At 37.3% G+C, this 20676-nt stretch overlaps 1 protein-coding gene across 1 annotated transcript in view; it reads right to left on the bottom strand.

Moving 5' to 3' along the window:
• Positions 1 to 20676, bottom strand: part of Edil3 (EGF-like repeats and discoidin I-like domains 3) — a gene marked incomplete at its 5' end in the record, with an annotated part of 289245 nt that overhangs the window by 247286 nt on the left and 21283 nt on the right. The window contains 1 exon segment of the mRNA XM_013513061.1: positions 16095 to 16124. Within this exon segment, the coding sequence (XP_013368515.1) occupies positions 16095 to 16124 (30 nt within the window).

The raw sequence follows: 20676 nt of genomic DNA, 5'->3' as shown, positions 1-20676 counted from the left end.
CAGGGAGAGACCCTCATTTAGCTCTGCAGAAGGGGCACAGCCCGGTCGACATCAGCTTGATTTCAGAGTTCTGGACTCCAGAACTATTAGAGTATAAAACTTTGTTAAGCTACAGAGGGGGTGGTACCGTAGTTCTCATTTTACTGTGGTTTTGCTTTCTGTGGACCCTCAGTGAACTGCAGTTCAAATCTATTAAATGGAAAATTCTTCATATTAATCATGTGCACATTTCACATTATGCACATCTTGAGGAGCAAAATGAAATTGTGCCCTCTCCTGTTCGATCATCTGGAGTGTGAATAATCCTCTTGTGCGATGCATACCTGCCCATTCCTCACACGGTAGCCATGTTCTTTACTGTCTCAATATCATAGTACTTTGTGTGTGTGTGTGTGTGTGTGTGTGTGTGTGTGTTTGCCTTTTTGAGACAGGGTCTCGCTATGCAGTTCAGGCAGGTCTTGAACTCATTTTGTGGCCCAGGCTGGTCTCAAACTTGCAACAATCCTCTTGCCTCAGCCTTCTGAGTGCTGGGATTGCAGGCGTGCACCACCACACCCAGCTAGTACTTTGTGTTTCAGTAAAACTTACTTTACTTACAATGAACCCAATGTGCAAAAGTTGGGAGACTGTCAGAAATGCTGGCAATTTGAAAATGCCAAAGAGAAGCCAGAAAATATTTCCTTTAAATGAGAGCTTGAAGGCTTTGACTTAATAACAAATAAAAGAAAAACACTGTATGCCACGGTTGCTAACATCTGCAATGAAAACAAACCTCCCATTCTTGAAGTTATGAAGAAGGAAAAAAAATTAGCACTAGTTGTGCTGTAGCACCTAACAACTGCAAAAGTCACAGCAACAGTGTGTTTTAAATGCTTAGTTAGGGTGGAAAAGCCATTCATTTTTTAATATGAGTACAAGAAAGCATAGTTTATTTAGAATTTGTGCTATCCGTGGTTTCAGACATCTACTGGGGATTCATGTCCCATGAATAAAGCAGGACTCTCATAATCATTTGTTATGGTGGTTTCAGGAAACTTACACAGCAATATACAGTGAAAATCACTAGGGGAAGATATAACTCAAGAAATGTGACTGACAAGACTAATCCCTGCGAATCCAAGAGGTACCTATGGAATCCCAACACAGTTTACATAACTGCTTATATAAAAAGGATGATACCTCATTCTCTTCTTTTAACATGAACTCGAGTTAATTTTGCCTCTTGTGTATTAAATTGTTGATCATTAAACAGATACTGAACCCTGAATCTGTCTTCAGCTTTTCTGGGAATGCAAAGGAAGAATGAGCCACAGTTAAGCAAAACTGCCCCGGCCTGGTGGAGAAACAATTCCAGTCACACTGGATGTAATAAAGGAACCCAAATCCCTTCAGGAATAGAAAGTATTGCTTCCATCACCCTGGATCCTATCTCTTCTTTTACACCCACAGAAACACAATTTATTTGGAAAGCAGTAGTGAAGAACCTGTGATCTCTCCAACAATACACACCTTCCCTAGGTAATTCTAATCTTAATAACCTGCCGCCGCTGAATATTTTCTTAACAGATACACAAGTGGAGAGTTGGCAAATAAGAAATCAGTGTGGGTTACAGCAGGCAGGAGAGGCAGGACGTGCGCAGAGTAGGCAAGGCTGGCAGATGCCGCATGTTTTAGAGAGACAGCCGTGGATTCAGCTGTGAAGCGGGAACCCGCTCCGCTTTTACCACCCGGAATAGAGCAGGAGGAGCTGCTTGGCAGGGAGGAGGAGCGCGGAGCAGGGTCATTAAAACCAGTCACAGGTTCCGTGGAGCAGAAAGAACCACTGTAGTAAGGGACCTGTTTTCACTGGTCCACTCCTTTCCAGAATGAGAATAAAATTAAATGGAGTCCATTGTTTTATCTCTGGACCTCTCATCAGCCACCCAAGTGTCAGTGTCTCCGGGTGACACAAGCAAAGAAAACTGAAAAGCCTGCCGTCTGAGAATGCAAGGTGCTTATTAATATGCTAATCTCTCTCCTTTATAGCTCCCTAAATTCTTAGAAATCTTAGAAGTCTGACAACCCGCTTGCACGTTCTGGGTAAGAATATCAGAGTAGGGATGGAAATGTTTTAGGAACTCAGCATGGATGAGAATTTTCAGAGGTTTCTTGACAATCTTATAAATAAAACATTATTAAACTGCCCATGTTTACATAGACAAAGATGTAGAATGTTAAAGTGTTTCTGCAAAAATAAACCTTGGCCCCTTCCCATTCTAATAGCTTATATTAGCTCTGCTCTTCTTAGCAGCTGAGTATTTGTACAACGCTTCTAACACATTTAAACACTGATTTATGAGATAAATGTTTCGCAGGGCTTCAGTCCTAAACTGGTACTGTCATGTTTGAAGAACATCTTGCACGTCAGTACAGACCATTGACTAACATGGACCATGACTTTCATTCTTGGCTTTCATTTATCAGGACTGCATTGTTCATTCTTTTGTGAGAGACTCTCCTGATGTTTTAAAACAATCAGTAATGTGGAAAACATTTTTACACTATTTCTCCTGTCGGGCTGGGGATTTAGCTCAGCGGCACAGCGCCTGCCTGGCAAGCACAAGGTCATGAGTTCAGTTTCTGGTACCAGAAAAAATAAATTAATAAATAAATGATATTTCTCATGTGAAAGGTAAGTTTAGAGGTGCTGAGAATTAATGGAGCATATATGGATTTTATCTCTACAACTTGAATTCAAGCATTTGAAAATCTACCTCAAATAAATGTCTTCTTTTTGAGAGACATTTCACAACATGACTATAACTGGGCACATTTTGTTTGGAATATATAGATAGATAGATATAGATATATAAAACTTAATTTTATATATGATATCATATATATATCACTACTTAAAGACTTAGCAATCTACCCACGTACTCTTGAAAATAAATTACTTGAAGATATCTGTGAATTTAATGAGACAAGAATCTAATAAGTTTAGTGCATTAAATATTTGTGTTTAAAAAACTTCAGATCCTTTCTTATTCCTCTTGGACCCTGAACTTTGGAGGCCAGGTGGGGCTGCAGACCAAGCCCCTCCCACCGGGGACCTCTGTGGCCAGTGGTAAACTGAGCTGCCTGCCTCCCCTGATCCACCCATACCTAGCTTGAATGGTGATGGTCCTCACGGCTGACACTCCTGAGCAATCACTGCAGTGGGTGCCTCCCGGTAATTGCTAATCATGGCTAAATTATTGTCATTTTAAGTTGAAAGAGTTATTGGGCAAAATGTTTTATTCTACTGCAACAGAAGCAGGAAAATGAAGATCAATATAAAGGCCTTTTGTCTACCTATGAACCTAAATAATAATTTAAAGCTTAAGACTCTTATCAAATAATCAGTGTTATCCTCTTATTTGTTTATTTCTTCAATTGAAGATACACTTGTCATTATTCTTTGCTTTGTATTACTCTCTTTGAAGGAAACCCGGTGGGTTCTACAGTTGGTGGTGTTTTTAGATGGGCATGAAATCACTGGGACTTAGTTTATTCATTAAATTAATCAGGCAGCACACATTTGTGAAGCACTCACCATGCACCAAACACTTTCCAGCAAGTGGGGATTCAATAGTAAAGAAAGTAAATGAAAAATCCCAGTTATCGAGAGTTTATATTCAGCCTTGGAAGAAAGAACAAGCTACATAAGCAGGGTGTGCAGACATGAAAAAAACAAACAGTAATAATATTCAAAAGTAGAGGGCATGGGACCATGGAAAGGTATAGGGAGGAGGTGCAGACTCAGTTATAAAGATGTCTGTCTTGCTGAAGTCAGGTAGAAATTGACCGTGCAAGCTATCTATGCCTGCAGATCACTGCCCAAGGCAGGAACTTGGCTTAGGGCTGTGTTTGCCTCACAGAAAAGGAAGGGTTTGGTGGTAGTGGATGGAGAGGAAGCCAGGAAGGGAATGCAGAAGGGTGCAAACTACAGAGCTTCTGTCTGAATGTACTGGAGGGTTAAAAAGGAGGAATGGTGGGCTAGAGGCAGGTGGGTGGTGAAACCTCACAGCCTGGTAAGAGAATCCCATTGTCTGCCTTGTTGAGAAGAGAACTGAGAGGGATCACAGGTACAGCTTCTGGCTAATAAAGCCGGTGCAAGAACGTGGCACTTTGGGCCAGCGTGGGGCAGAGATGACAGCAGGAAGGAGGAGACGTTGAGCATAGTTTGCACATGGAGCTAAGGGGTCTCGTGAGGACTCCATGTGGAAGGTGTCGTCAGAGGCTCAAGCCACTAGGGGGAGAAGACATCAAAATCCAAGTGCGACAGCGTCTGCAACAGTGCACATGTGCACCACGAGTTCAGGCAGCCAAGTGGATTTTCATTTCTTCTCTTACTCTTTCCCATAACGTCCACAAGCTCCGTCAATTACAATAAAAACCAGGCAGGCTCTTAAAGTAATGCATACCATTTTGAAAGTGTGATTATGTTTAGTTTGTAGTATATGCATAAACTTAAATAATACTGTGTAACTGTTACAATGAAAAGAGTGCTGCTATCTATCTATCTATCTATATATTCCAAACAAAATGTGCCCAGATATAGTAATGTTGTGAAATATCTTTCAAAAAGAAGACATTTATTTGAGGTAGATTTTCAAATGCTTGAATTGAAGTTATAGAGATAAAATATCCATATGTGCTCCATTAATTTTCAGCACCTCTAAACTTACCTTTTACATGAGAAATATCAGTGTAAAATGTTTTCCATATTACTGATTGTTTTAAAACATCAGGAGAGTGTCCTGCAAAAGAATGAACACTATAGTCCTGAAAAACCAAAACCAAGAATGAAAGTCATAGTGCATGTTAGCCAATGGTCTGTGCCGCCGTGAGAGATGTTCTTCAGACTTGACAGTACTAGTTTAGGACTGAAGCCCTGTGAAACATTTTTCTGTACAGAAATTGAATTTTCATCCTGATTCTGTTACTTGTTAATTACTTCACCCTCAACTTATTTCTCTGTGTCCTAAAACTCAGTTCTTTTCTCTTAAAATTATATATATATATATATCATATATGTTTACATATAGATCTACTTGTTTATTGAGAAAATTAAATAAAATACTACATATACAGCACCCAGCATATTGACTGAAGGCCATAATCAAAATCACACTGATAATATTAATAATAATATGGTAAAACAACACTGGTTACAATGGAAGTTAAATTTTCTGATACCATGGAATTTAATTCCCTGAGAACAATGAAAACTTAGACTCCCTATACTTACAGGATGAGCATGAATGCCATTGGCTTTTACATTTATCATCATGTGTGATCCTTAGAGGAAGCCTCTGTGTTTGGAAGTATTATTATTCTGTTTTACAATGAGTGAAATTAAACTTATCAAGGAAAATACTTATCAAGGAAACTTTATAAGTTTATAGGAGGTGAACAGCTCTTTATTGGAAGATCAAAGCTCCTAAAGACATAGGTTCAGGCCTGCAGATCTATGGAGTTTTATCATATCCATCATGACCTAGAAAATTTAATGCCTTCTCTGAGCCATGAAATCCCCAGAATATTGAAGTTAATACATCTTCATAGTCTTATTATATTGAACTTTAGGGTAAAGCCCAGATCAGTAAAAAATCTGACCCAGACATTTGGAGTTAGTCTTATAGATGAATCAAGTCGATTCAGGGAGCACTAGAAAGAAAGCCTCTTTCCATCTGCACCGTGGTTGGGACAGCATGCATTATTATTCACCACTGAAAATAGTGTTTGAATTGTTTCTTCTGAAATAATTTTTTAGAAATTATATTTTGTGCTTACATATTTTGCTGCATCTCTGAGGTAGTTAATTAAATTTTATGTCAACGTGGCTAAAGTGTGGCATCCACTTGTCTTAGTCAAACACCAGTCCAGATGTTGCTAAATATCTAGAAGTACCTTAGCAATGTGATTAATATTTACAAAAGCTAGTGTTAAGGAAAATAGGTTGCACTTGGTGATAGAGGTGGACCTCGTCCAACCAGTTGGAAGCCCTAAGAACAAAAGGTGAGATTTGAGAGGAGAGAGAAGTAAAATCATTGGCTCAAGACTGCAACCCCGAAATTCAGTTCGAGTTTATTGCCTCTCTGATTTAGAGATTTCCGATTTTTCCACTCTCACAAACATGTGAATTAATTCTTTAAAATACATCTCTTTTAAATGTATACTATATGAATGTATGTATATATTTATATTTATTATATATTCTTACAATTTATATATTTATATATACATCTGTGTATATGTATATATGCACACACACCTAATTTACTACTATTTCTCTGGAGAATGGGAGAAATCTGGAAGATAAACTGTCATTTTTCTATTTGTAAACTTTTCTATGTATACACCTTTACTACTTTAGTAATAGTGTCCATTATAACGTTTTTAAACATTGATGTGTATCTGCTACTTAATCGTAACATTAAGCATGTACAGTCTTTAGCTTTTCTCCTAATATTCTAAAGGTAAAATCTAGCATTCATAATTAGAATCATAGCATGATATATCTAAAACTATTTCATCAAAATTAGATTTATACACCCAAGGCTATATTTCTACATTATACATAAAATGATTAAATATCTTTTCAGGTTTGAAAATCTTACTAAATCTTAATGCCCATTCTCTACTATTTCAACTATAACCTTATTTTGTTTTGGCTATACATTCACAATAGTGCTTTTAAATATGTAATAAAGGGCCAGGGATATAGCCCAGTGGCACAGCGCTTGCCTGGCAAGCGTGGGGTCATGAGTTTGAAACCTGGTACCAAAAATACATACATACCTACATACATACATACATACATACATACATACATACATACATAGTTTTAGGACTATTCTACACAATGTAGTTTATTCTGACAGCCAGAAAAGCAGGGTGATAGCCATGAAAGGTGATATACCTATGAAGCAGGGCCAAGCAGGGTGATATACCTATGAAGTAGGGCCAAGTAAACACAGTAGCTCTTGCAAAAACAGATCATTAATATTCAAAAGGAAAGATCAGTTCAATATTAGATCATTCACGCTGAGAGTTTTGGCCACCAGGAAAAATGTGTTTTATAAACATGTGGGAAAATAAAGGTTGTGTTGAAGCTGGGATTTTAAAAGTCGGAATGTGTAGTTCCAGTTATGAATAGAAAGTTTTAATACTTCCGATATACACACCAATTGTGTGTGACAACAAGCAGGTTTCTGGGGTCCTGAAAAACAATATGAACATATTCAAAGTGTTGGAGAGTTGCTGTGAAGACACTGACAGTGACAGAGAATCACTACAGCTGTTCTTTCCAGTTGGCCTTACTGATTTTTAACCTAACAATGCATTTCCTATTTCTATTCTTATGCAGTGCCCTGATTTTGTTTATAAGTTTGCAGCATAGCCACATAGCTCCAGATTTTCTGTGGAAGCTAAAATCAACCTTATGCTCTGGAGAAGGCTAAGAACTGGGTGATTGCAGAAGGCTCTAAGCCTGTTCAATCAGTGTGATTGCAGGGTTTGTTCTCAGGAGAAAACACATCATCCCTTTGCCCTCACAGATACAGATAAAGATGCACGTAGCTTTCGTAACTGTTGGCAGATATGTCACAAACAAAAAGGAAAGCAGTTTTACAACAAAAACAAACTTTCCACCCATCAAGACAGAACAGAAATATAAGAGGGAAATAAGACTTTTACTGATATCTTTGAGCCAACCATTCTTAATCCTGTGAGTCAACGATATCCCTTTTCATCTGAAAATGATCAAATTAAGCTCTCCGTTACTTGCAATTCAAGAACCACGATACAGTATATAACAGCTGTTTTCTAATGTATGGATTTTTGGATCCTTAGACACACTACAAAAATTATGATGAACTCAATGAGCCCATGAGGGATTTTGCTTGTTTTACTTGACAATAAGATTTGATCTGCTTACTCCAGTTTTATTCTTGGGGGAAGAATGATAGATACATAGGTAAGGACACATACATATCTTTATAGTACTGAAACATTTTCTTTCTCTAGTGATGTTTTAATTCTTAACCTTGTGTAACTATGAAGATTTGGAATATCCAATCTTTCAAATTCCCTCCTGGCACCACAATCCTGTCCTAAAACAAAGTTTGTCTTGGTAAAAGCATGAAAACAAACTACATACACATAACAAGTATTTCAAATTACTGTTACATTTCCCACAGCTGATTGTCACTATTAACACCTAGCACTAAGGAGGAATTATTTTCTACAAAATAATCACTATTTGGTCTTTCTAAGAATACTTTAAGAAATTGACCAAGGCAAATCTTTTAGAAAAATAACTTTAGCCCATTCCCCTCAGAATCTAGACATAATTAATTCTTTCTGGAGTTTAGATATTGTACCAATAAATTCTTTGGGTTTTAATGTGTTATATTTTAATATTTAAGCCTGCTTATTTATGAACAAGAATATATTTGATAAAATAATTAGTAGAGTTGCTCCAGGCATTAAAGGAGAAAATGGATTTCTGTACAAAGAGAGAGAAAATTTGTAATGAATGTAAGGCAAACAAGAATAAGGATTTGTAGCTCCATTCCAGACCCCAAGGAAATAAAGCACTGAGATTAGAATGCAGAGGGAACTCCTGTTCATTAGAAAGTAATAGGGTAAGATATCATTCCTTTCAAAATGCACAAGGTGTAGAATAATTGAACATATTCAGCCATGCAGAATTAAACTCCACAAGAAGATGGGAGAGATATCTAAAACAATCTGAAGCATAGTTAAGAAAAATTTTAAAAAGTCATTGTGTAAGCAAGAATAACATTTTTGTAGGGCTTATATTGGATATTTCCAAAGTTAGAGACAGTTCTCTAATCACTGCACCTGATGTGTAGCTGTATAAAATACACACTTTTATGAATAATCTTTAATTTTCTAATATAAAATAATAGATTCAAATCTAGTGTTCTATTATTCTTTGTTCATGTGTGGATTATTAGTATTCTTAGGTGTGCTTCTTTAGTAGATAAAACAGTAATTTAAAAGGTTAAAAATATTAAAAGCTTTCTAAGGGCTGGTGGCATGCACATTCTCCTGAGAATCTAGAAATAATTAACTTCTCTGGATAGCAGAGACCCCCAGAAGAAGCTTTTGGTAGACTAGTGCAACCTCTCTCCTCATTGTGTGTTGGGATCAAGGTCATATGAACAACTTTTATCTAAGTAAATTATACAAATTTTAACTTTACGAACATATGGAGAACAGCGTAGCTTTTGTAACTGTTATGACAGCTACTGTAAAATTGCTAACAATTTTACAGCATTTATTATAGCCATCCTAGCAGATTTGAGGTGATATTGTGGTTGTGATTCCCACTTCTCTACTTGGTAGTGGTGTTGAGCACGTTTGTGCATGTCTGTTGGCCATTTTTCTGTCTTTCTAGAGAAATACAACTTCTTTGCATGATTTTTAACTGGTTTATTTATTTTTTCTGTTACTAAGTCTTATGAGTATTTTTATATATCTTGAAAATGAATGTCTAACCACATTTATGACCACAAATATTTTGTCCTAGCCTATAAAGTACCTTTTCCTCTTATTAATTATTTCTTTTGTTATGCAGATTTTTCTTTTAGTTTGATATAACCCCACTTGTCATTGGCATCCTTTTGGAGATTTTAGTGTGATACCTGAAAAACATCTCCAAGTCCAATGTCAAAGAATTTTCCTCTCAGGTTTCTTCTAGACATTTTATGGTTTCAGATCTTATTGTTCAATCTTTAATCTATTCTGAATTTCTTTTTTATGTGGTAAGACAGAACCCAGAAGACCCTTGTACTTTGCTTGTGGGAATGTACACTGACGCAACTACTGTGGGACTGTTAAGAAGTTCCTCAAAAACTTTAAAATAAAACCACCAGATGATTCTGCAGTCCCCTTTCCTAGGTGTACACTAAAAGGACATGAATCCAGCACCTCACAGAGAAGTCTGCACTGCCTTGTTTCCTACTGGGTTATACACAAAAGCTATGGTATGGAGACAACCTAAGTCTGGGCCCCTGAGTAAACAGAACAAGCTTGTAGCATATACAAATACATTCCACGGAGCATTACTAGGCCTCAGATTCTGCTATTTGAAGCAGCATGGATGAATCTGGATGCCATTATACACTAAGTGAAATAAGCCAGATACAAGCGAAAAATACTACATGATCTCATTGATAAGTGAAATTGGAGGAAGAGTGAATCCACAGAAATAGAGAGGAGAATGTCAGTTACTGGGTGTGAGGAGGGAGGTGGAGATGGAGGAGATGGAGGTCAAAGGGTAAAAGGCTGCAGTGATGCAGAGTGGTTCGATCGAAAATCCTAACATGCAGTATGAAGAGCAGAGCTGACAGCACCGCATTGTACACAGCAGGCGCTCTCACCCCGCTGCAGCAAAGGTCACGTGATGAGGTGTTCGATATGTCAGTGTGATCTACTTCTAAGCATCCTCCTGGATACCTCAAACATAGAGCATGGAAAAAAGAGAAGATAAAGGACTTTACCTTTAAGTATACCTGAAATTTCACTTTTCATTATACTAAATCCCATGTGAATAGCTACCGTTTATATAAATCTAAACTCAGACCATCTCCTAATATTAAAAAAAGATAGGTAAGAATTTCCCTTTAGGCAAAAGAAGAAAAAGATGAAAAGAACAAATGAGGAAGTTTTATGAGTGAGATGGTATGGATAAGTGGCTGGTTTAGTGAACTGTAATCACTGCTTTATTGTTTGTCTACCTGAACTCAGCTGTGCTACACTCTGATTTGGGTCCTTTTCAGAAATATTTCTCATTTCTGGACTTGTTTTAAATGTTGTAATGATTTCCCCAATTAAATATATAAATAGTATTTCTAGAGATACCAAAGGCTAGCTAACAACCTAAGTACATTATGACAACAGGAAAATTTATGTGAGAATAAATTTCACTTGACACACTTTATAGTTAGTAAGTTACATTTTATGTAGATTGTTTTATTAATGGCTATCAATTTACTAACAGACATGTCTTCATTTATGAAAGGATATGGGAATTATTGGTATAATCAATTTATGAAGATTTTGTGTGTTATCAAATATAAGTAAAAGATAAAAACCAGACTTGTGCTGCATAAAAAAAGCAACCACTGATGTAACTTCATTAAAGAGTGGTATTTGTTGAAATTTAACCTTACTATAATGTAAATATTGACATTATATATTCAAGTTAATAATGTTAATTTCAAAGTTGTAAATTTATCAATGTTTTACATACCGAGAGAAAGATTTTCTTGGGTACATCTTTGTTTTTGAAGGCATTCTTACGAAACCAATATCTAATGAATGACATAGCACAGTTCTGAGATTATAAAGGTATAATTGATGTTATAATGCCATTAGGCAGACTCTGGAGAAAATTTCAAAAGATATTTCAAAAAAATTATTTGAGACAGCAACATAATCGGGTTAAAGATATCACCTCTCAAGGTGACTCACTTGGAGGTACTGTATCTGTTATAGCTGCTTCAAACGCATGAATCTCATTAGTTTGTAATTAGATCTTGGAACATAATTTAGCTATAAGGAATTTTCAGTATAGATCATCGATGTGTATTTATACTCAATGAGATAAGATACTTAAACAGGTGAAAATAAAGGATAAATATAAACAGACGTTTAAAAATTATAAAAGCAGCTATTAGGTGAAGTTACTGTCCTAAATCAGATACTATAAAACAGAGTTGTGTAAACTAACATCTTTATTTGGACATCCTGAAATTAAAATGATTAATAAATTAATGATTTGTAACCAAGAAGGTGATGTAACGCTATCATTATAAACGCAACTGCAAAACATTATACATCTCCTTTGTAAGTCAAGGGAAAAAACACTTACTGTGCATTTGCTGCTTACAAGGCAATTTAAAGGGTCCAATAAATTAGGTGTGTATGAAAAAATAATTAGTAAGACTGTGATTTGTAAAGGTGTGTGAATATTTTTATTTCTAAATGTATTTTATTCATTAAATATATAAAGAGATATATTGAAACAATGGAAGAAAAGTTTTTTAATTATGTCTATCTTACAATAATTAAAAATATGAGTCAAATCAAGCATGTTCTTTTTTAAAAAGAAACATCCATGTGGTTGTGCAGCATGACATCACAAATAAAACACTCTTTAACATCTTATTAATTTTGTTGGCATTTCTATATGGGTGAGATCCGAAGTGTCCCCCAGGAGACTCATTGTGTTGAATGTTTGGTTGCTGACAAACTTTTGGGAAGTGATCAGAACACACGGGCTTTTACGTCATCAGTGGATTAATACACAAATCAAAGCGTAACTTAATGGAACTATTATAAGGTGAAAGAATCATGTGCTTGGGCTTGCTGGACCAGAGCATGCTCTGGGGGCTCCAGCTGGCCTTAGGCTCCTAGCTATCTGGTTCTTTCCCTCTGTCTTCTCAGCTAATGTTAAGCTTAACTGAAAACTTGGTTGGCTTGGAATACTGCTGGAGGATTTGTAAAGCATATTTCTGTGTAGGTCCAAGAGTCCTGGAAGATGATCTTGATGCCTGTATCCACTGCATGGCCCCTTCCTGTCTGACGCTGTTTACCTCCTCCACTTCCCGGCCAACATAAGTGCAGCAGCTTTCATCTAGCAGACACTTCCTCCACGGTACTTCTGCGCTGGAGGCAGCCAACTGTGAGCCCAATAAACCCTATCTTCCTTTACTTTGTGGCTGTTGAGTATTTTGTCCCAGCATAGGGGAGGCTAACTAATGCAGATAACTGGTACCAGAGAAGTGGGTCCTTGCTGTGACTTTATCTGACCATGTGCTTTAGAATATTTTGCAACTAATTTGCAAGAGAAGTTTGAAAAGGTTTGAGGATGCTGGCTAGAGAAGTCCCAAAATGTTACAAGGTGAGCTTGATGCATGATTCTGGTAAGAGCTAAGAAATCCAAAATACTGATAAGAATTCTGACAGTAAAGGCCAGGCTGAGCTCCACATCTGGTCTTTAGCCCTTTGCTGAAGACATTTTAGTTGGATTGTTAATTAGAAAGAGCCTTCACCCAGTTATGCTGTGAATCATAAGGAAGCATATGAGCCTTGTGAAGAAATTCTGTGGAGACCTGAAATTTAAGTTAATTTATGACTACATTTTGTTGATGATTTAAACAGAAGAGGAAAATCATGCAGACAAATTAAAGGAGGACCCCAAAATGAATCTCAGTTTGGAAAAAAAACAGGTGTGCATTAATTCTTTCAGGAAAGAACATGAGAATAAAAACAATATTAATCATACAATAAATATAGATAACACTTCTAAATAAAAGATATGCATTTGAAAAATATTATGAAATAATACTCATGAACAAAATTATAAATATTCGGTTAAGAAAAAAATGTTGACCTGGGAACACTGGTTATCCTCCTGCAGAAGAATAAATATAGATTCATATCTCTCACCTTTTAGTAAAATGAAATCACAAGGGATGAAAGAACTAGATTGAAAAACAGAAATACTGAATCTGCTAGAAGATAAAATATATAAAATTCTTGAAGACATAGGCATTAGGCAAGAAATTTCTGAACAGAACCCCAACTATACAAGAAATAATATGAAGAAACAACACCTGAGATCATATAAAACCAAAAAGTTCCTTGATAAAAAGAAAGTATCTGTACATTGAAGAGATAAGCTCTAGAATGGGAATAAAATTTTTGTTTGCTACTTCTTCAACAGAGGAGTAATATCCAGAAAATACAAGCTCAAAAAATTAGGCCTCGAAAATAAAACACCTCATCAAAAAGTGGGGAAATAACATATAGAAACACTTTTCAGAAGGTGAAGTTCAAATGGCCAGTAAGTACATGAAAAATGTTCAACATCTTTGGCCTTTCGAGAAACAAATCAGAACAACACCGGGATTTCATCTTAGCTCAGGAAGACTGGCTATTAGCAAGAAGACAACAAATAACAAAGGATGGAGAGGTCATGGGGGAGACAATAAAACCTTCTACATTGTTTGTGGGAATGTAAGCTAGGACAAATACTATGGAAATCAGTGTGAAGATTCCATCTGCTTCAGCTATTTCTTTTCTGGATATATTCCCAAAAGTAAGTCATGATATTACAACTATGCATATATAGCTATGTTTATGGCAGCACATTTCACAATAGCTAAATCATGTGGAAATGTCACATGTGACCATCAACATGTGAATGAAAAAGAAAATGTGCGTGTATACATACCTAAGTACTACCCGGTCATAGAGGAGGATATATTTAACCCATTTGTGGGAAAGTGGGTGGATTGTGACACCATACTCCTAAGTGAAATAACTCAAGCATAGAAGAATAACTATCACATGGTTTCTCTTATATGAGAAACCCAAAGGGTACATGATTTTCAGGGTAAAGTGTAGGATGGAAAAAATTAGGGACACAGAATTCATGGAGGTGGGAAAATATCTGAGATGAGCAAACAAGAGCAAGTAAAAATGACCAAAATGCAATATGTCTACGTAGCAATTCCCCGGGATTAATGTAAGTATCATATACTACAAATAAATAGCAACAATACAAATAACTAAACAAGATATGCAAAGGAAGTCTTTGAGCATCACTATACAGCGAAGTTCACAGTCAGGAGAAAATGAAGCCAGAAAGGAGGTAGGAGAGACTGGGTGAGGGGTAAGTCTGCCATTGAGTCACGTGATTCATATGCTCCTAAGATCAGGTTACACAATTTCAGCTTAAAAGGGAGCAGATGATAGGGATTTCCTACCATCCAAATTAGGTAATAAACTAAAGATATTATGAAATGAAACATAGCTTAAGAATTTATCTGCCTCTCTGATTTCATTGTTGTGGGAGTATAATTATAGTTAGTATCATGCAATATGACATTTCTGTATCATCAGAAAATCCTGTACAGTAACTATCTTGTTTTCTTTCCCTGAATTTTTGATCCTTTGATTTCATTCTTACAGAGAAGGCCCTGCTCAGTTATCCAGACAGGTTGAATTCATGAGGTCAGGTCTGCTGAAATATGTGCAGACTCTAAACTGAAGTGGCCCTTCCTTGGCTGTGAGTTCTAATAACAGAACCATATCCTCCATTCCAGGAGGAAGTCCCCCATGGCCCAACAACTTCAGTAATCATCTCCTACTCTCATCTCTCAGGACTAATGCCTTCTCTCCTTCACTAGGAAGGAATCTGACCAGTGCTAACATCTGCTTTTTTCCCTTTAGAGCCAGCATGTCTGTATCTCAGACTCTGCCCACCCCCCAGGTATTGATCTGCAACTCTGGATATTTAATTAATTGCTAATGAAAAGAGTCATTCCTCTCATTTTATCCTTATAAGTGTGCCTGTCTGTAGTCTCTGCGCATGTCACTGTGATATGTCCCACTGTCCTGGCACTATCTTCGAAGTAACATGTGTTCTCTGCTATCTGGCTTCTCCATAGGACTGAGTTCAGGCCCTAGTCTATGCTTGACAAATGCTCATTAGCTAGATGAATAGCAGAATTATGATGCCAAGTAGCAGAATCATTCCATTACAATTGTAAAACTTAATTTTTTAAAAGTGTGTTTGACACCACTACATAATTTTACCCCTAAATTTGAATATTATGACTCATTCTGGTTACGTATTTGATAATTCATTATTCTATCATAGAAGGTGATATTTCTGAGAATTTATTCCACCATTTTCCTCTTTTGGATACTTTTTGGTTTAAATTCCCATATAATAGTTCTGTACTCTTATAAATATCCGAATCTTTCAATTTCCCTCGTCCTTTAGTGTTGATGAGCTGTTTTGCTGAGTTTTCCTCTGTCATAATTGCTCATTATTTATTAATTTGCCTTTTATTCAAGAACGTTCATCAGCATCATTGAGCCTGTCATAGCACAGTGGGCCCGTACAGTTTTTTAAAATATTAAGATATGCCAACCTCTTGGTTGAAAAATAAAAAATATTTGAATCTCTTTCATTAAAGGCACTAAATTAAACAGGGATAATAATTAGAATTTAAGAACTTTACCTGCTGAAGTTGGCTCTTCTTCATCTGATGCTGTGCAAAGGAAGGAAAGGGGTGAATTGGGGATTGGTGTGGGGAAGAAGGGAGGCAGAGGGAGGGAAGGAAAGAGAAGGGGAGAAGGAGAAAGAAAGAAAATGAATATAAATCTTTCACATTCGCAATGATTACAATTGCTTGACCTTTAAGCTTTTTGCATATATTACATTTCTTTCATCATCTAATGATAGATTCACAAATATTTACATTTAACTGAAAATAATACAGTATAAATTCAGTATACATTCTTTAAAATGTGTATTTTTTAAAGTGAGAAAATTCTATCACCTGTGTTGGAATTTCCTTTTTTATTTCATACACAACTGGTCTTCACAAATTCCGATAATAATGAGTAATCTTAATTACATATAAATTGCATACGACATACAGGTATCCCAAGGTCAATTTTCTATTAACATAGAGTGATTTAAAGCCATTGTAAGTGTTGAAAAATTTCTTCTTTCAGATAGAATTTATAAGGTAGGTATTACTAAATTTCAGAGTGAGTCCCTCTTTTGGTTAAATATGAAGATTCTGATACACACACACCCTTTTGCTTTCCTGTGTCTTTGCTGTTCTCTCTCACACACACATACACACAAACACACACACTCATTTCCTCACCTGTACTGAAATCTTCAAGGATATTCAGTAGTGGTTTCCATTCTGAGGTAAGGACACAGGAACGTACACTTTAAAGTTTGACCCCAGGTGGTTTTGACTACTGTTCGCAACCCACTCTTTTTTTTTTTTTTTTTTTTTTTTTTTTTTTGGTTTTTCTCTGGTACCGGGAATCGAACTCACGACCTTGAGCTTGCCAGGCAGGTGCTTTTTGCCGCTGAGCTAAATCCCCAGACCCTGCAACCCACTCTTGAATTAACATGGGTATTACTAAGCAGATGCCAAGATCTGAAAATAAAATCGTGTCCTACTACAGAGGTTCTCGATCCTGGATCCTCACTGGAATAACAAATTCTGGGCTTTACCTCAAACAAATGAGTGGAAATCTCTTTAAGTGATACTACCATGTAGCCAGGATTGAGCCATTACTAGATAATATCAATATAAGGTAACATTAACTGTAACTCATAAAAGTCTGAATCATTCTGATTCCCATTTGAAAGGTGATGTGTGTGGGTAGTCAGACTCCTAAGGCAAAAGCCCACTGTGGGGTGTGTGTGTGTGTGTGTGTGTGTGTGTGTGTGTGTGTGATGTGTGTGTGCATATTGTTTGGAAAAATGTAAAACAGAGCGTATCTGTGCAGCTTCCGGATTTTGCCCAGAACTGACCTCATTACCTTTCCACTTCCGGGTGCAGTCTCCTTTGTATTCAGCGCAGGAGAGCAGCTCACCCAGACTACTCCTATTGAATCATGTGACACAAGCCTGCTCTCTTTCACTTGACCCATGAAGTTTCAAAATACAAACTGACCTAGCTGACTTGCTTATAAATGGGATTTGCTCCCAGCCCGCTACCCTGTCTTCCAGGGCGATGGGTACATCTGCAGAGAGCTCGCTAGACAAGCTGAGTCTGCGGCCCGCTGCAGTTTCTTCCCTACTCTCTGGCTTCCCTCCTTGGCACATAAAGAACTGAAGAGAGCGAACACACTCGGCATACGGGGCGTGAGGAGCGTACATATTTAAAAAGCTGTTTGCTGTTTTATCATGTCCAAAATATACGAGAGCATGTTCAAAGAGGAAAGTTGTTGGTAGCTTCCAGGAATTGCCTTTTAGGAAAACAGCAAAGGGATTTGAAGAAATGCTGTGCTACCTGGGTCTTTATCAGAATCTGCAGATTCAGAATGGAAGAAAATGCTTATGCCTGGTCACTTTACATGCGTGAACTCATGTAGTTCCCAAAGTAACCGAGGAGGTGAACATTACAGAAGCTCACAGTGACTGAAAGAACCACACTCATTTAAATGCAAGGTGCTTCCACTTTAATTTTAAAGCCAAACATTTTTGTTAATCCTTACTGACCAACGAAGGGCTTTCAAGAGGCAACACTGGGAGAGAATGTGAACAACTGGATGTGGAAATGTAGCAAAATGTGATCACCACTCTTTGCAAGAATGATTTTCTTTTCTAGAAACTTCTTCATGTGTCATAACACAGGGGAGAAACAGGAAGGTGCAATCTTAATTATGGCTTTAAAAACATCTACATTGATGATATCTAAGGAAGGGAGATTAGAAGCGCCAAGATCTTATCCCTCCACTATGAGCACATAAACAAGAACTTTCAAGAAAGAGCTAGCAAGCACAAAATAGAGACAATTATAATTGTGCAGGTGTGATAGATTATTTTAGGTTCAAATCCTATATGGCATGCAGGTCATTAACCTATACGTAAGCTACTTTCCCAAAAGCTTCATAGTAATGAACTAACAGGATGAGTCAGCCCGTACACAATTTTGCATGGAGTTCTATTTCCAGAATCTCCTCATGGATGTGCACATACCCAGAGTTTAGTACTGGTATTCATTCATTATTTTAGTTACCTGTGTGGCAAAGCCAAGCTGGCTTGTAGGCTAACCGCATTACTGAATAAAATGTCAGAAAATATTAACAGGTGACAGCTAGTGCCTCAAAGTAAAAACAAATGTCAAAGTGGGCATGTGTGGTCTATAAAATAATGTTTCAGTAAATAAAGTTATTTTCGAAAGTACTGGTCATACTACCCGAATGATTCTTCACTCTTTCTGTTTGCTTCTCAGAAGTGATGAAATCAATGATTAAACAAAATTCTGAGTTGGCACTGCGGTCTCCTTTAATTCTGGAAGCTGGAACATGGCCAACGAAGTAAAACAAAAATAACCTACAAGGTAATTGTTTTGTTCTTTCAACTCAGCATGTCCAAGGACTTAATCAAACGACTATCATGGACAGATACAGAGGAAAGAGATGTGCCAACCTACAAGATTTAACTGAATGTATGTCTGCAGTCTCGCATGATAGAATTTCTCTGAGTGTTTGTTAAGATGGTTCAGATATATTAAAATTGAATTTTGGATGTTTCTTAGCCCAAATATCTACCCTTGCAAAATCCTCTTCAGGTGAATGTCATAAATGCTAAATGTTAAGAACTGGGACCAAGCCCACCGAAGTTTGTTTCACAGGGAGAGGCCATGTTGGAACTATGGAAGGAAATCAGCAGCCTTACTGGAAACAGTTTGCAGTTGTATACCAGGACTGCTTACCTACTTTCCTTGCTCTTTCCCCTGTAAGAGCTTCACATTTTCTTGCATACCTATGTTTAATGCTTCGGGAAAAGACAATTCTCTCTTTGATTTAATGTGGGGACCTGTATCTCAGAACTAAATCTGTTCCCTCTTGTGGGACACAGTCATTGCCCTTGATATGGTTATGAACTTATTCATTGGTATTTTCAAGAAGACTGGTTCCAGGACCCACTCAGATACCAAAGTCTGTGTAAGCTCAAGAATCTCACACAAAAGGAAATAATATTTACATATAACATATGATAACTTTTGGTATATTTCAACTCATCTGCAGATTACTTCTGTCACCTAATACAACGTAAATGCTATGTAAATAGTTCCTATATATTGTTTAGGGGATAATGACTAAAAACTTCTGTGCATATTTGGTTCTAAAGCCATTTATTTATTTATTTATTTTTGTTTGTTTGTTTTTCATTTTTCTTCCGGAACCAGGAATCAAACTCACGACCTTGCGCTTGCCAGGCAGGCACTTTGCCGCTGAGCTAAATCCCCAGCCCCCTAAAGCCATTTTTTTTATAGCTGGAATGGACAGAATTCACAAATGTCAACTCAGGGGGTGAGGAGGAGGTACAAGGGGGTAAGGTTGGCATGCGTGGAAGGAGGGAGGAACTGAAACCAGGCGAGCCTCCTCCTTCTGGGGAAATGCCCAGAAGTAACATCCCCTCTCTCACTGGTGTTAGGTGGCGACAGGAAAGCCTGTGGCCTGGGGGTGGTTGGCACATACTGGAGCTGTGATGGGAGCCGGCATTGAAAGAATAACATGAGATTACTGACACCACTGTGGAGCCGCTCAACCCTATGAACTGTGAACTGCAACCCTGGACTCCTAGTTCTAAGGAAAAACATACTCAGGTCATTGTGGATCTAGTGTGAGTTGGGTTTTCTGTTATTTTCAGGAACTGAAAATGGTGTTCTGCAACAACTCTGACCAGTTGTGTTGTTCCCTTTCAACTATATTGGGATGCACAAGAAATTGATTATTTGAGGGAGTGGAAACCAGATAGCCTTGGGCTGTGAAGGCAGAGAACCAGCAGCTCACTGCTCGATGTAGTGAACTCATCACTACGCTTGATACAAGCAAATAAACCCTTTGATTCAGAGGTTGAACACTGCTTGTCAGAGTGGAGTGGAAAGGTGCTGGGAAGAAGGAAGAAAGAGTATAATGCAGACTTGCTTTCTCTCACTTCACTTCTCCCTTGCTATCTTTCTTTATTTTCCCTATAGGAATCAATTATGAAGTAAATAACTGCCTATTTCCAATGAGCTATACGTTTTCCTGACATACATCTGACATGAAAATACACAC

This window comes from Chinchilla lanigera, unplaced genomic scaffold, assembly GCF_000276665.1.
Source record: "Chinchilla lanigera isolate Chin_1 unplaced genomic scaffold, ChiLan1.0 scaffold00017, whole genome shotgun sequence".
In the NCBI taxonomy this organism is placed as follows: domain Eukaryota; kingdom Metazoa; phylum Chordata; class Mammalia; order Rodentia; family Chinchillidae; genus Chinchilla; species Chinchilla lanigera.
The sequence above is the reverse complement of the archived record's forward strand: the minus strand, read 5'-3'. Positions and strand labels throughout refer to the sequence as shown.